The 13,712-nt window shown below is 46.1% G+C and overlaps 1 protein-coding gene across 2 annotated transcripts in view; it reads right to left on the bottom strand.

Annotated features, from left to right (window-relative positions):
* Window positions 1-1,194: 1,194 nt before the first annotated feature.
* The window catches only part of KCNB1 (potassium voltage-gated channel subfamily B member 1), a 106,921-nt gene continuing 94,403 nt past the window's right edge, over window positions 1,195-13,712 (bottom strand). For both annotated transcript variants that reach the window (XM_077187228.1, XM_054644519.2), the window contains exon 3: window positions 1,195-11,721. In XM_077187228.1, coding sequence (XP_077043343.1) covers window positions 9,706-11,721 — 2,016 coding nt within the window. In that variant the 3' untranslated portion in view covers window positions 1,195-9,705. The remainder of the gene's footprint in view (window positions 11,722-13,712) is intronic.

The following is a 13,712-nucleotide window of genomic DNA, read 5'->3' as shown; positions in this document are numbered from 1 at the left end:
TGTAGCAAAGTGTAAAACATTATGGTTTTTTTTTTTAAATTTAAATCTATTTTCTAGTGATTTGGATATATCTTTTATATATCTATAGATAGATACCTATAAAACAAATAGATATATAAATAAATGTATGTAGATCTATAGATACAAATAAAAGGATAAAAGTCTAAAAAATTCTGTTAGCAATGTGGATTAATTGTTTAATTATATAAGGATTAAACTCAATGATGCAGTGTTGCACATATTTGCTCTTATTTTTCAGGACTCAGGTTAATGCTTAGTGCTTGTGTTTCCAGCCAGAAACCACAAACTTTCATTGCTGTGACCCATTAGTCTCAGCTTGTGCCTGGATGGTTGAAAATGATACTCTGGGGCAAAGTTACCTCTAAATGCTCTTGCTTGCTGAATAATAATGATGCTGCATCTCTTAGTAGCCCAATTTCCTTACAGAAAGTAGGAGGGAAGGTAAGTAAGTAGAAAGAGGCTGTATGGAAGAATCTAATTCATATTTTATAAATACCGTGTAAATGATTTATATTATTACTTTCTCTTCTGAAATTATCAACATGTACTGAAAAGCTGACCCTTTCTTCATGTTTACCTGTGCTGAAATGCCTAAAGAGCCTCTCTGGGTTTGGCTCCTGGGGATGGTGTTATCTGGAGTGGAGCCTCCCAGAGAGGGCTGTGCTGCACCTCCAGCCCTGCTTGCCAGCTGAAACTCTGGAAAGGCTCTGTGGGGTTTGTTGAAGCAAGAATCAGCAGCATCCCAGCTCAGTGCCCGTTTCTGGGACCGCTCTCCCTGCGGGTGATGGGAGGAGCAGGGCTGGGGGAGCTCCCTGAGCCTGGCGTGCACTCCCTCCCCCAGGGTTTGGTTTATTGCCCTTTGGGATTGCTGGCTCCTGGCCCCGTGTGAGGCAGACATCGCCTTGCTCTGGGTGCTCACATCACAGATATTGTGGGTTTGCAGGTGGGTTAGAGATGGTGCGCAACAAGAAACCCAAAAACCCAAAAAGCTTCCTAGTTCAGCCTAAATATGAACAATCAAAGGAAAATACATTCAGGTGGTAAGGAAGAGCTGGTGAGGTTATTTCTGACAGAGCCAGAGAGAACAGGTGCCTGAGGATGTGGGCTGCAGCAGGAGGAGAGGAGTGAGATTTTTGGCCAGTAGATGTGACCATGAAACAGAGCAATAAAGGCTTTGGGTTTTTCCATTCCTTTTTATTTATTTCTGTAGGCTGTAGTAAGGGACCATTGCTTTAAAACCCTTAGACATTTGGACATATTTTACAAGACAGAACAGTTTCTGAATGTCACACATTGATCACAGTTTCATACTATTACATGCATATAAAGACACAGATTTTTTTAATAATTTGTTTTACAGAAACAACTGGAGAGGTCAATAAACTCCAACAAAGAATGACTAAATCAAAGTTACAAAAAATGTAAGACTCTAAGTACACTAGTATATGGCTAATGTTGCTGTAATCACCCCAAAGTGCCAGGGCATTTAAACATTTCTTAAAAGGGAAGAAAACATCTGCTGGTGCATTGGACCAATAAAATGGAGCGAATTCCAATATAACCCAATGAAGAGATTGTGCAAGACATGCAGGATCTGCTGGGCACGAGCACTGCCCTCCCTTCCAGCTGAGCTGGGCTCCCCACGGATTCCCCACAGGTTAAAAAACAACTCCGGCCACGGCAACGGAGACCCCGGTCCCGGCTGCCCTCTCTGGGGCACAGCCAGCTTCGCTTTCCAGCTATGAAAGCAATTTGATCCAAACGTACCAGCCGAGCCACAGGAAACACGGTTTCCAGTTTTTATTTGTCATTAAGCATCGCCTTCTTTTTCACAAGGACTCCCCAGCTCTCCCGTCCCGCGGCTGCGCCCGGGGCTGTCCCTGGAGGGGCCCGGGCTGTCCCTGGAGGGATCCGGGCTGTCCATGGAGGGACCGGGGCTGTCCATGGAGGGGCCCGGGCTGTCCCTGGAGGGACCCGGGGCTGTCCCTGGAGGGACCCGGGGCTGTCCCTGGAGGGATCCGGGGCTGTCCCTGGAGGGACCCGGGCTGTCCCTGGAGGGACCGGGCTGTGCCAGCCCCGGCCGTGGTGCCAGCCTGGCAGCCCCGTGGTGCCAGCGCAGCCCTGGGCCCGGGGCTGAGCGGAGCAGCTCCTGCCCGGCTGATGAGCCAAGGCTTCCTCCTGCCCCCAAACGCTTCACTGGCCTGAGGAGAGAGCAGGGTTCTGCTGCAGGACGGGCGGGTGTGTTTCTTCAAGGCTGATCTAGCTGGAATGCAGTTTGGCTGGCGGCTGTGGCTGGCCTTTCTGAGTACAGTATCATGGCTTCAAAATGCGAAGTAAAATGCAGATGCTGCTCCCCCACCCTCCCCCCAAACACTCCAGTGGGGAATGGTTCAATGCAAAAGTGATTTTCTACACTGACCACCAAAAAGCCAGAGAATGGGGGAAAAAATGTTCTTCACAAGCCAACAAAACTGACATAAACAAAATAAATCCCAGGGCTTGTGGGAGCCAACGTGTGGCAGATAGTCTGTGGAGGCAGTAAAACATAACAGGAAGAAGAGTCATAAATGGCAGAGCTCCTAAATGAAAAATACAGCCTAGAGAAGAACAGATGCATGTTCTTAAATGCAGCTTACCGACAGGACCAGAGGCTGTGCACAGCTCCAGTGACCCCCGGCTGCAGCAGGGGCTGAGGGCAGGCAGGGCTGCCTGGGGCTGGGGTCCTGCTGCAGGACAGCCCCTGCCAGCTGGGACATCACTTGGGGATCCCCAGGGCCCTGGAGGGGTGCTCAGTCAGTCTGGAACGACTGCCACCCCCTTGCCTGAAGGATTCACCCCTTTCCCAGCCTTTTTCACTGCCTTTTATTTCACTGCCCTGTTTCCCATCCCTCACCCCGCTGGTTTCTAAGGAGGTGCTGTGGGCAGACACCTCCAGCCCTGAGGCCATACAAAGCTATTAATTTTCCATTAGCTTTTAGAGATATGGATCCAAATTCTTTACTGATCTAAAGGGGGCACAGCTCCATTGGCCTCAATGGGCTTTAATTTACAGCACCAAAGAATTTGGCATTTCATATAAATTTGGCTCCCTGGCTTTCATGAGGCTCTAATTTTGAGGGATCTTTGCCTGGAGTTCAGCCTTATTATTAATTGTTGAAGGTAGTGTCACTGCAGTCTTGGAAAGACCCCTTTAAAAATAAAGGTTAATCCTCTTCAGTCCTACAGAGCTTCAACAGTATTACTTCTAGTTAAAAGGAAGAAGGAAGGTTTTGCTTTCTCTTCTAAGCCTCTAAGACTGAAAACTTCCTGTGCAATGAAGCCAGAATCAAGCAAAGCAAAATTTGGAGTAGTATTTACAGATATGAACACTTGTGGCACCCAACCATTGGTGTCAAAGGACACTTATTGTGGCTTAGGTAACACCAGCAAGGAACGGGATTCACATCCTGGATGCAGACTTCCCCTTTTCCTAAGGTTTCCTCTGCCTGGCTGAGACCAAATTTCAGTGCAGGAGCCTAAATGTGGCCAGCATGGGGTGTGAGATGCATGCTGGAAAATAAACATCTCTTCTTCCAGGGGCTGGGCGCTGTTTGGGCCGTTCCTGTCCCAGTGTGGGAGGGCACACTTAGGACTGGTCTGACTGGAAGCTTTCTATGGTTTTGTTGACTGTGCTCTAACAAACTTGCTGACATGGAAGGTGCCTTTTGAAGGGATTTATGTGATGACTGATGATAGACATGGCAGCCTATTGCATTAATTGTTTCCTAAGAAAGAAAAGTCTCACTCAGCTTTAATACCTTCATTTGTGAACAGGCCTTGCTGATAATCACATGCTAAACTGGCTCTTTCATTGGAGGGATACTGTCTGAAACACACACCTTTCCAAATTACATTCAGGTTTATTGGCTATTATAGTGGACATGTAAGAAAATCTCACAAAGAAACCAAAGGAAATGGAACCAAACTCCATCTTTGGCAAAAGCATGGTCACTGACCCAACTGCTGGGCTGAACCAGAAGGAAATGTCTGTGCAGAGCCAGAGTGGTTCTGGAGCTCTCCATTGAGCTGACCTTCAACAGGCCATGAGATGGCTTCGGGATGAACATTCATCTCAGGGACTTTTTACCAAATGTCTCAGAATATAGCTGTGAGTTCAGCTACAAAGGAGCAAAGAAGATTAGTACATAAGCAGGTACATGGACAGATTTTACCATAATTAATCAAAACCTGGTCCCTTTCTGAATGTTTATGTTTCTCATTCCTCCACAATTTTCTCTGGGACCAAAAATAAAAATTCCAAAACCCAGCGAGAAATGAAAGTCTGGACACTTCTGTTTTAATCCAGGAAAAACTTCCCTGAAGGTGCCTGAGCATTGTCAGGTCACCGCCTTGAATAAGAGCCTAGATTTTTATGTTTATCCCAACTCCATCATGTCACCATTAGGACAATTAGATTCAAAACCTGTCTCTCCTTTCTGTTCTTAATCGATGTAAATCTGGAGAAACTGCAGCCAGGGGTGGAGGGTGACCTTCCCCTCTGTCACCAAGGGCAGAGCCTGGCCTGCTCCACTTTTCTCAGCAGGAACATCTCAGTTCCCACAGCCAGTCCCTGGTTACAGTACCACAAACAGGAAAATACGAAAACATGACAACATCAGACAAACCCCATGACCTTTCACAGATGCACTTCCAGGAGAAATGTTGCAGGTGTTCATCAGAAAAAAAAGAAAATAACAACAAAAAGGTTGGGGGATCAGCTGTGTAAATGAACACTGAGAGAGCATCTAATATATTATTCTGTAATACAAAAAGAAGAAATCTGACTTGATTGCCCTATTATAAATTTGCTAAAAATACAGTTATATATTTATATTTATATATATATAGATATATATATAATTTTTTTAAATCTGAACAGAAAAATAGACTACTCTGGAATGCATGAAAGTCACATGACTTTTCCATACATCAGATACTTATAAAGCCAACACAATGGCAAGCAGGAGGTACAGAGGTGACTGGAACATCTGTACTTTATTCAAGAGCCATTTAAAGCCGTATTCTCCCCAGACAGGTGACCCGAATGAACCCAAGGCAGCACCTGCTCTGTGCAGAGGTGCCTGGCCCACAGGGAGGGGCTGCCTGGGGGCCCAGGGAAGCCCTGATGATGGAAACTCAGGGATGCCTGGCGGTGCTGGGCAGGAGGGAGCCCTGGCTGCTTCACTCAGCTTTGCTCTAGGATGAGGTGCTCTGTGGAGCTTACAGCACAGAGAACGTGGCTTTACAAACCTTGTCTTTGTGATGAGTTTGACATAACCTTGGTATTTACTATAAACTGTACCGGTCATAATTCTGTCAAGACATAAATATACAGTAGGTACAAATATTAACAATACATTACAATTTTACAGAAGAGAATACTGTTTTCCTTAGAAATGTGTTTCTTATTAGCTGCAAGGGAAGAAAAGGCTACAGTTTATCACAGCCATAGTTGCCAAATAACCTGACCGCCTCAGCAGCGTTTCTCATGACTCGCCCAGGCAGAAACTCCCGGCATGTTCTGGAAGGGAATGTGCGTTCCATGGATTTCTTTTCCTCTCTCTTGCCTTTTTTTTTTTCCCCCTTTCTTCTACCTTTTTTTTTGACTCTCAAACCTTTCAGAAAATTGTGGATTTCACAGGAGACTCTTTTGTTTTGGGTTGGGGTTTTTTTCCGTAAGTGTGCTTAGGTGAAGTTTTTAAGAAAAGGCACTGAGAAATCTACTGCAAAGTCACTGCTTTTTTCCTCTGTTCAAGGCTAAAACTCAAATAATCTTTAGCCTCCTGGTTAAGAAAACTGCACTCTCTCCTTCCACATATATATATACATATATATATATATATATGTGTGTGTATGTGTGTGTGTTCTATATATATATATTTGTAGGTATGTGTTAAAAGTGATGTTGATGCCGTAAGATACAAGCAAGTGCAGACATCACACGTCCAGAGAGAGTCCTTGCAGGTATGATGTCTTCTGCAGCAGCAGGTGAGGCTCTGTCAGCTTGCTTGACACTTGGTGCACAGTAAATTTGCAGACCTGAATTCCAAATATCAGTGATTAAACCACCCCCTCTAGCTCAGTGCAAGAGATGTTGCCTGTTTTCCCCAACCACTATGAACTTTGGGAAACATGTATCAAACAAACGAAAATTAAATTGTCTTTCTAGGATCTATAGGATTTGGTGAGCATTATGTTTTCCAAGCACTGCCTTTCCTTTGCAATGAGTACAGATTCAGTCTATCATAGCTTCAGGTTAGAGTAGATTTCGCAGTGGTTACATTATATATATGTGTATTATGCACACACACACATATATAGATACATACTTCATATTCAGACTTTATTTCATTAAAATAAATTAAACATACTTCCTTTTAAATTGGGCACAAAATGAGAGCTACATCTTTGTACACAAATAAGAAAGAAATGCTCTTCAAGCATATTATATGCTTAATTTTAAATTATTTGCTTTCTATAAGAAATCTATAGGACTTTGGCTATTCAGACTTAAAAGGAAGATTTTTTTTTAATTATACTTTTGAATTTGACTTTCAAAAGTGACTCAGTAAAATGCTACTTTAAAGGTAGGACTAACTAGATGACATAAGGTGTGTGCCATGAGCGATCACGCAAGGCAGACAGAGGGCCTTTGGTTACAAGGAGAGTTGCACCAGTTGACTATCAGATAAATGATAGAATTGTTGATTTATACATTTTTGTCAGTGCCATCTATAAACCAAATACATCAATTTGGATGAGAGTGTGGTAAATACTACACTATATGGCTATATTTAAATACGTTCACTTTCGTGATATGTAAAATATGACTTTTTTTCCACATGAAAGCATCAGCTCTAAAAATATTTAACTTGGAAATCACTATTACTTTATAAAAAAAAATTCCCTGATTTTTCTTCATTTTACATTTGTGCTGATGGCAGACATGACTGATCACTGAAACACAGAGATTATATTATAACTGTTCTCTTTAAGATTTCTTGTTGCCGCTCTGCAGCCTCAGAAAGCCGCAGAATAAATCAGTATTTAAAGCTTATCTGCTGGAAGGTTACTTTTCACTTTTTCGACTCAATCTCAGCCAGTATCTCAGCAATACGTCGATTCCTCTAAGTACACTTGTATTTGCTATGGCCAAATCCTGCCGTGCCTGCCCCGCAGAACCGTGCGGAGAGCGGCGCTGGGAACGCGGGGGCTCCGCTCGGCACCGCCCGGCCCGGCCCGGCCCCGCTGGAACCCCCGGGCGGCTCCGGGAGGGTCCCTCGGCCGGGACGGGCCGGCTCAGCGGAGCAGAGCGGAGCAGAGTCAGCTCCTGCCAAGGGGCACAGCTCCGGGCACAGCTCCGTGCCGAGGGGCACAGCTCCGGGCACAGCTCCTGCCCAGGGGCAGAGCTCCGGGCACAGCTCCGTCCCCAGGGGCACAGCTCCGGGCACAGCTCCGGGCACAGCTCCGGGCACAGCTCCGTGCCGATGGGCACAGCTCCGGGCACAGCTCCGTGCCAAGGGGCACAGCTCCGGGCACAGCTCCGTGCCAAGGGGCACAGCTCCGGGCACAATCCTGGGCACAGCTCCGGGCACAGCTCCGGCCACAGCTCCTGCCAAGGGGCACAGCTCCGTGCCAAGGGGCACAGCTCCGGGCACAATCCTGGGCACAGCTCCGGGCACAGCTCCGGCCACAGCTCCTGCCAAGGGGCACAGCTCCGGGCACAATTCTGGGCACAGCTCCGTGCCAAGGGGCACAGCTCCGGGCACAGCTCTGGACACAATTCTGGGCACAGCTCCGGGCACAGCTCCGGGCACAATTCTGGGCACAGCTCCAGGCCAAGGAGATGCCGGGCAAAGCCATCCTCACAACCCGCCCTAGCTCCTGAAACAGAAATGTGCTTATTGCTTTTGTCCGTACACGCTGCATTCACTATTACGGGTTACAGACAGTGCTGCACGGCCGGGACGGACACACGGCTACATTCAGGACTAACCAACACTTGTTTTTTACAATAGGAAGGAACAAAATGCAGGGGGCTCGAGTGGCTTCGGGGGGTCCTCCTCCCTCGTGTGCCCCTCTGTGCCCACGGCCCGTGTCTCGGCTCATCCCGCTGCCTGCAGATTGCTACACCCCGGCAGGACCTCAGGCCAGGTCACCAAACGCTCAGCGACGGAGTCATTTACAACTGAGTTTTACAGTAGAAACAGAGCACAACATAAAAGGTTACCATCACAGTTATCACAGGACAAGTTGTGACTTGCTACAGGCTTGTAACAAATCACAGTCACAACAAGAGGCACAAATTAAAGTAGTGCTTGGTTAAAGTGCTTGATTGTTACACTCTGCTATCCTACTCCAGCATTGCAACAACGACAACAAAAAGTCAACATAAAGTGCTTTTTCCCCCCCCACCCCGAGATTAAAAACCAAAGACAAATTATTTCCTACACAATTTGACATAACTTTATTGAAACAAAAATATTTTAAAAACCTAGGCTGGTGGCTGCTAGTTCTGTTCACTTAAAATGGTCAGATCTCTCTTTTTTTTTTTTTTTTTTCCTTTCCTCTTTATTTTCTTGTTTCATTTAAAAATTACTGGATGTCATTAAAACCTCAGGCCTGATTCTCCTGCCTCTCGCGGCTGCTTCGTGCCACGGCCCTGCAGGAGCCTCTGCTGCCCGACCTCGTGGCGAGAGGGAGCACAGCCAGGCCTGGGACGGGTCACTACCGAATCCCTCTTTTTGCATATTTATGTAACACTTGCATATCTTTCCCTGCGCTGCTGGGGCGCAGAAAGCTCCGGACCAGCCTGCTCCTCTCCCGGCCCCTCTGCCTGGCACGGGCAGGGCGGGCACGGCTCCTCCCGGGCAGGGCTCCTGCTTCTGCATGGCTCCTCCGGCCCTCCCGGGCCATGCTGGCCCTGGGGCAGGCACCGGCTCCTAGCCGAGGGCAAGTGCAAGTCTCACTATGTCCTAGGGCATGTTTGGAATTAGATACAAGTGGTGCAACTCACCCTGCTAATATTTCAAAAGAAAACATCAGGTCCTACAGGATATCAGATTGTTAAACACACAAAGAGCATTTTAAGAATTGGTTTCTCTAGACCGTTAATTGTTTCAAATGCTTTTCACTTGGATTTTCCAATAATGCAAGTGTTCCCTGTTACCTTTAAACATAATATCCATCAGAGAAAGCTGTAGATGGGGAACCGCTGCCCTGAAGCAGTGAGCATTGTGTTTTTGAAAGCTTTATACCAACCCCAGCAATTTATTCCAGAGTTCAAATCTGGCTGCCTTGGCATCCTTTATGGAACTAATGCAAATCAGATGTTAATATTTCCAAAAGGAGCTCTAGCGTTCAAGGGGAATGGATGGATATTTGGTCACATTGGCTTCACTGGACAACATGAAAGGAGATCAATGTGTGATCATGATTTGCAATCATTTTTTTGACTGATGTGGGCAATGTCTTTAGAGTTGTTTCAGAGAAGGACATTTTCACAAACCCACACTGGACCTCCCCCAGACTTTTAGAAACAGGTGGCTTGTTTCAGCCAAGTTCATGCCATGCAGAAGCTCTTTTGTTTGTGTTGACTGTGAAGATATTCCTCTAAATTCTCAGTAAGTTCTTTCAGACCCCACCTCAGATGCTTTGATCATGTGTGTTAGCATGTCCTCCGCTGCCTGGTAATACATGGACTTCTGGGGAAATGTGATTTTCTAGTCTGACAGTCTCCTGATTGCCCTGGGTTCTTCCAGTGATACCTTCCATAGAGTAAATGCAGTTCTGCCCTATCAGCTTAGGGGAGGAGGGTAAAGCAGCAGCTTCTAGATGGTTCTTCTCTGTTCTATAAACATGGTCCTTTTGCTTTAGATAGCCGCTGCTTGCAACACTGTACTTGGGACTCACATTTCCAGGCGGACTTGAGTCATACATCAGCTGACCTTCATCATCAGTGTCAGCGTCGATGTACTTGTGTATACCAGCGTCGTGGAAGTTGAAAGCTATGGCTGCCTGGGACTCTGGTGACTTTGGGGGGGTTCTCGCGCTCGCAGTTGTGTAGATGGAGGTTTCTGGGCTCATGAGAGACCTGTCAGAGAGTAAGGAAGTGTCTGTGGCAGCAGCTCCCCGGCTCTTGAGAGGGTCTGGGTACGTTCTCAGTACATTTGATGCTGGTACGAATGTGCTGGTGTCCTCTTCCATGAAGTTGACTTTGAGAGATCTTAGTTTTAAAGGGTTACTGGCCTTAATGGAGCTTTTGGGACTTTCAATGAAGAAAGCAGAGCGGTGGCTGCTTTCGGAGCTGGGGTTCATGTCCACGTACCTGGCAGTGCTGCCCTCGGGCCTGCCCTGCTCCTGGGGGATGCTGATGCCCCCCTTGCAGGGCAGGGCGGTGAGCGGGCTGTGCGGGAAGCGCGCGGGGTCGGGGAACTCGGCGGCGCAGCTGATGAAGCTGTCGATGCTGGACATGCTCCTCATGTCCACGATGCCGTCCGTGCGCGTCGCCAGCAGCGGCACCATGGGGCCTGGAAGGGTTTCCATTTCCAGCTCTTCCTTCTGCTTTCCAGCTTGACTTGACTCTTTAGTGATAAGGTTTGGCTGGGACTGAGTCTTTGCCATTTTGTTGTACATGTCCTCGAGCTGTTGGACGTTCAGGTGTTGGGGACTTGAAGATGACCTGGCTTTTTCTGGGGATCCTTGTTCCTTAGTTTCAAAAGATTTACTAGAACTAGTTTCAGAGAGTGTTCTCTTGGTCCATTTCCATTTGCTTGGAGATAAATGATTGTCCTGAACTTTATCCTTTTTGGCTATGCTTTCTCCATTCTTTTCAACCACAATGTCCATGAGTTCTATGCTACGGGCAAATGCATCCTTCATGTTCATGGAAACAATGCTGCCATTTCTTTTTGCTCTTTCAAGAGCTTCCCTGCGCTTAATGGCTTTCTCCTGCCTCTTCTGCTCTTTGTAAAACTCTGAGAAGTTATTGACAATAATTGGGATGGGAAGAGCTATCACCAGCACACCAGCAATGCAGCACAGTCCTCCTACTATTTTACCCAAAAGAGTTTTGGGGTAAATGTCTCCATAGCCTACTGTTGTCATGGTGATTGTTGCCCACCAGAAAGAAGCTGGGATGCTCTTGAATTTTGTATCATCCTCATCCTTTTCTGCAAAAAACACTAAACTGGAGAAGATCATAATGCCCATAGCCAGAAACAAGATGAGTAATCCAAGTTCATTGTAACTCCTCCTCAGTGTAAACCCCAAGGACTGCAAACCCGTGGAGTGCCGGGCCAGTTTTAGAATCCGGAGTATCCTCATGATCCGAAATATTTGGACCACTCTTCGTACATTTTGGAACTGAAGTACACTTTTATTGGATTCTGTGAGGAAGATAGTAACATAGTAGGGTAAGATAGCCAGCAAATCTATAGCGTTCAGCGGGCCTTTGAAGAACTTCCATTTCTTAGGGGAGGAGAGGAAGCGCAGGAGGTATTCCATGGTAAACCACGCAATGCACACCGCTTCCACATGGGCTAGCTGGGGGTTATCTGTGGTCTGCCCAAATTCATCCACGCCTTGTAGCTCAGGAAGTGTGTTAAGGGACAAGGCAATTGTAGATAGTACAATAAACATGATGGAAATGATTGCCAAAATCTGGAAAGGAAAGAGAAAACAGTGAGTTAATCTCAGAACACACGAGGCTGTTCTCTTGCTGCTGTTAACACATGGCTGCATTTTCACTCACACGTTGCAAGACCCATTTTGCTCAGCACACAGAAGTCAGATAACCAACGCATCCTGATCTGATTTTATTGTGGAAGCTGTTTCAGTTATGGCAGTTGCATAAAGGAGATAAAGCCTCTACTCCGACTCCTGCGCTTTCATCTCTGTGCAGTCAAGGAACACGTAAGGAGCAGCTAGGATGCCAGGAGGGCTGTGAAGCAGCAGAAGCTTTTGATTAACTACTAATTAGGTGCCCAACAAGGCCCATCTGGACAACAAGCTCTGAAATTTAAGCAAGAAGGAATGCAATTGTGAATACATGATTTGATCAGAGCGATGTCCTCCATTTAATGAACGGTTACTGCTGTAATTTGGGGTGCTGATGGCTAATTACAGAGATGTGTGTGCAATTCTACTACATAAGCATACAAATAATACACTCTTGTTTAATGACTCATCTCTAATTCACTTCTTGATGGTTGTGAAAAACATGAAAACTTCACCAAGCTTTCTAAGCCATTTTGAGTTTTCTGGAGGAGAGCACAAGCATCTGAGCAAACCAAATTGGACAACACTGAGACAGACAAGGCAGGGCAGGTCCAGTCACTGGGGGCCTCACCCATCTCAAACTCAAGAGAATAAAATGTAAATCAAGTGTCTCATGGTGAAGTGTGGGGATATTTAGACGTTAATTACTTCTTTGTGGTGGCTTGTTTCAAAAACCATCTCCTGGAGACCAGGCACTGCCCCTGAGAAGCAGAGAGCCTGATTTGCTTTCCTAGAAGGCTCTTTTGGTGGTTTTGCTGTCACTTTGTTTACAACCCACCATTTCTGAAGGTGTTTGGGATATTTGCAATGGTAATTTCAATTAGTTTTGCTTGGCTTTATCTCTGCCCACTATACACAGAAGGGCTTATTTGTCAGCTTAGATGTGTGTACCTGTTGGGTTTTATCTCCTTCACTTTCAGTGTAAATATTAACACTCCATCTTTATGCAGTGAGTGGCATCCAGCAGCAGTAATTGGTGTCAAACCTTCTGCTTCCTTTGATATACCTTCCTGCTTTGAAGATCAAGGCAATGCCAGATGAATATAAATAAATTAACTGGGAGATCTAAGGGTAAAATTTGATTTTGGTTTAGGAGATTTAGCCACAAAGCTAGGCAATAAAAAGAGACAAACATTTATAATTTCTCCCACAAGCTGCAGCAAGATGTCACTTGTGCTCCCAAGACACAGATTTTCCCCCTTACTCATCTGCTGCAACCACATCTTTGGGAATCTTCTCAGGCTAAGAAAAACTTCTAAATGTGAGTTCATTGTCCTCAGTTATTCAAGGCACTTTTCAATTGGAAAGCACATAAAATTGAGATGGAGTATCTCCAGCAGGGTTTAGAAGATCCTTCTCCTTCTGTAAGAGATACCTTGTCCTGGTAGCATCTACCATCCACTAAAAGCCACCCACGGAGCAGTTGTGCACAGAAAGCTGGATCCAGCTGCTGCTGTCAGGCTTTAGCACTGTTCAGTTGCACAGGGCTCTGTCCCAAAGTATTTACAGTCTGGGATTTCAGATTATAGAAATCACCATCTGTCTCTCTAATAAGGTTTCCCATCTTGGCTGTACTGAACCTCTAGCTTGGCAGCTCTTGTATTTTCCACTGTCAGTAATGAGAGACAGAAAGCTGGAGGGAAGACAATTACACTCCCAGGGAGGCCTCTAGGGATGTTCTGCATCACAGGCAGCCTTTTCATTCCATTGCTGGCCTTTCCTCCTCCCTTTACTCTTCCAGGTTCACTTCTCTTGAACAAGAAAAGCCAAGGGGACCGATTTTGACTTGTGCAGAAACAATCCCTCTGCAGTGTATGAGGCTCCAGCTCTTACAAAACTGGAAATCTTTTTTCCAGTCATGTAAAAAAGCACCG

Source organism: Agelaius phoeniceus, chromosome 17, assembly GCF_051311805.1.
Source record: "Agelaius phoeniceus isolate bAgePho1 chromosome 17, bAgePho1.hap1, whole genome shotgun sequence".
NCBI classification, from domain to species: domain Eukaryota; kingdom Metazoa; phylum Chordata; class Aves; order Passeriformes; family Icteridae; genus Agelaius; species Agelaius phoeniceus.
This window is presented reverse-complemented; position numbering and strand designations above follow the sequence as displayed.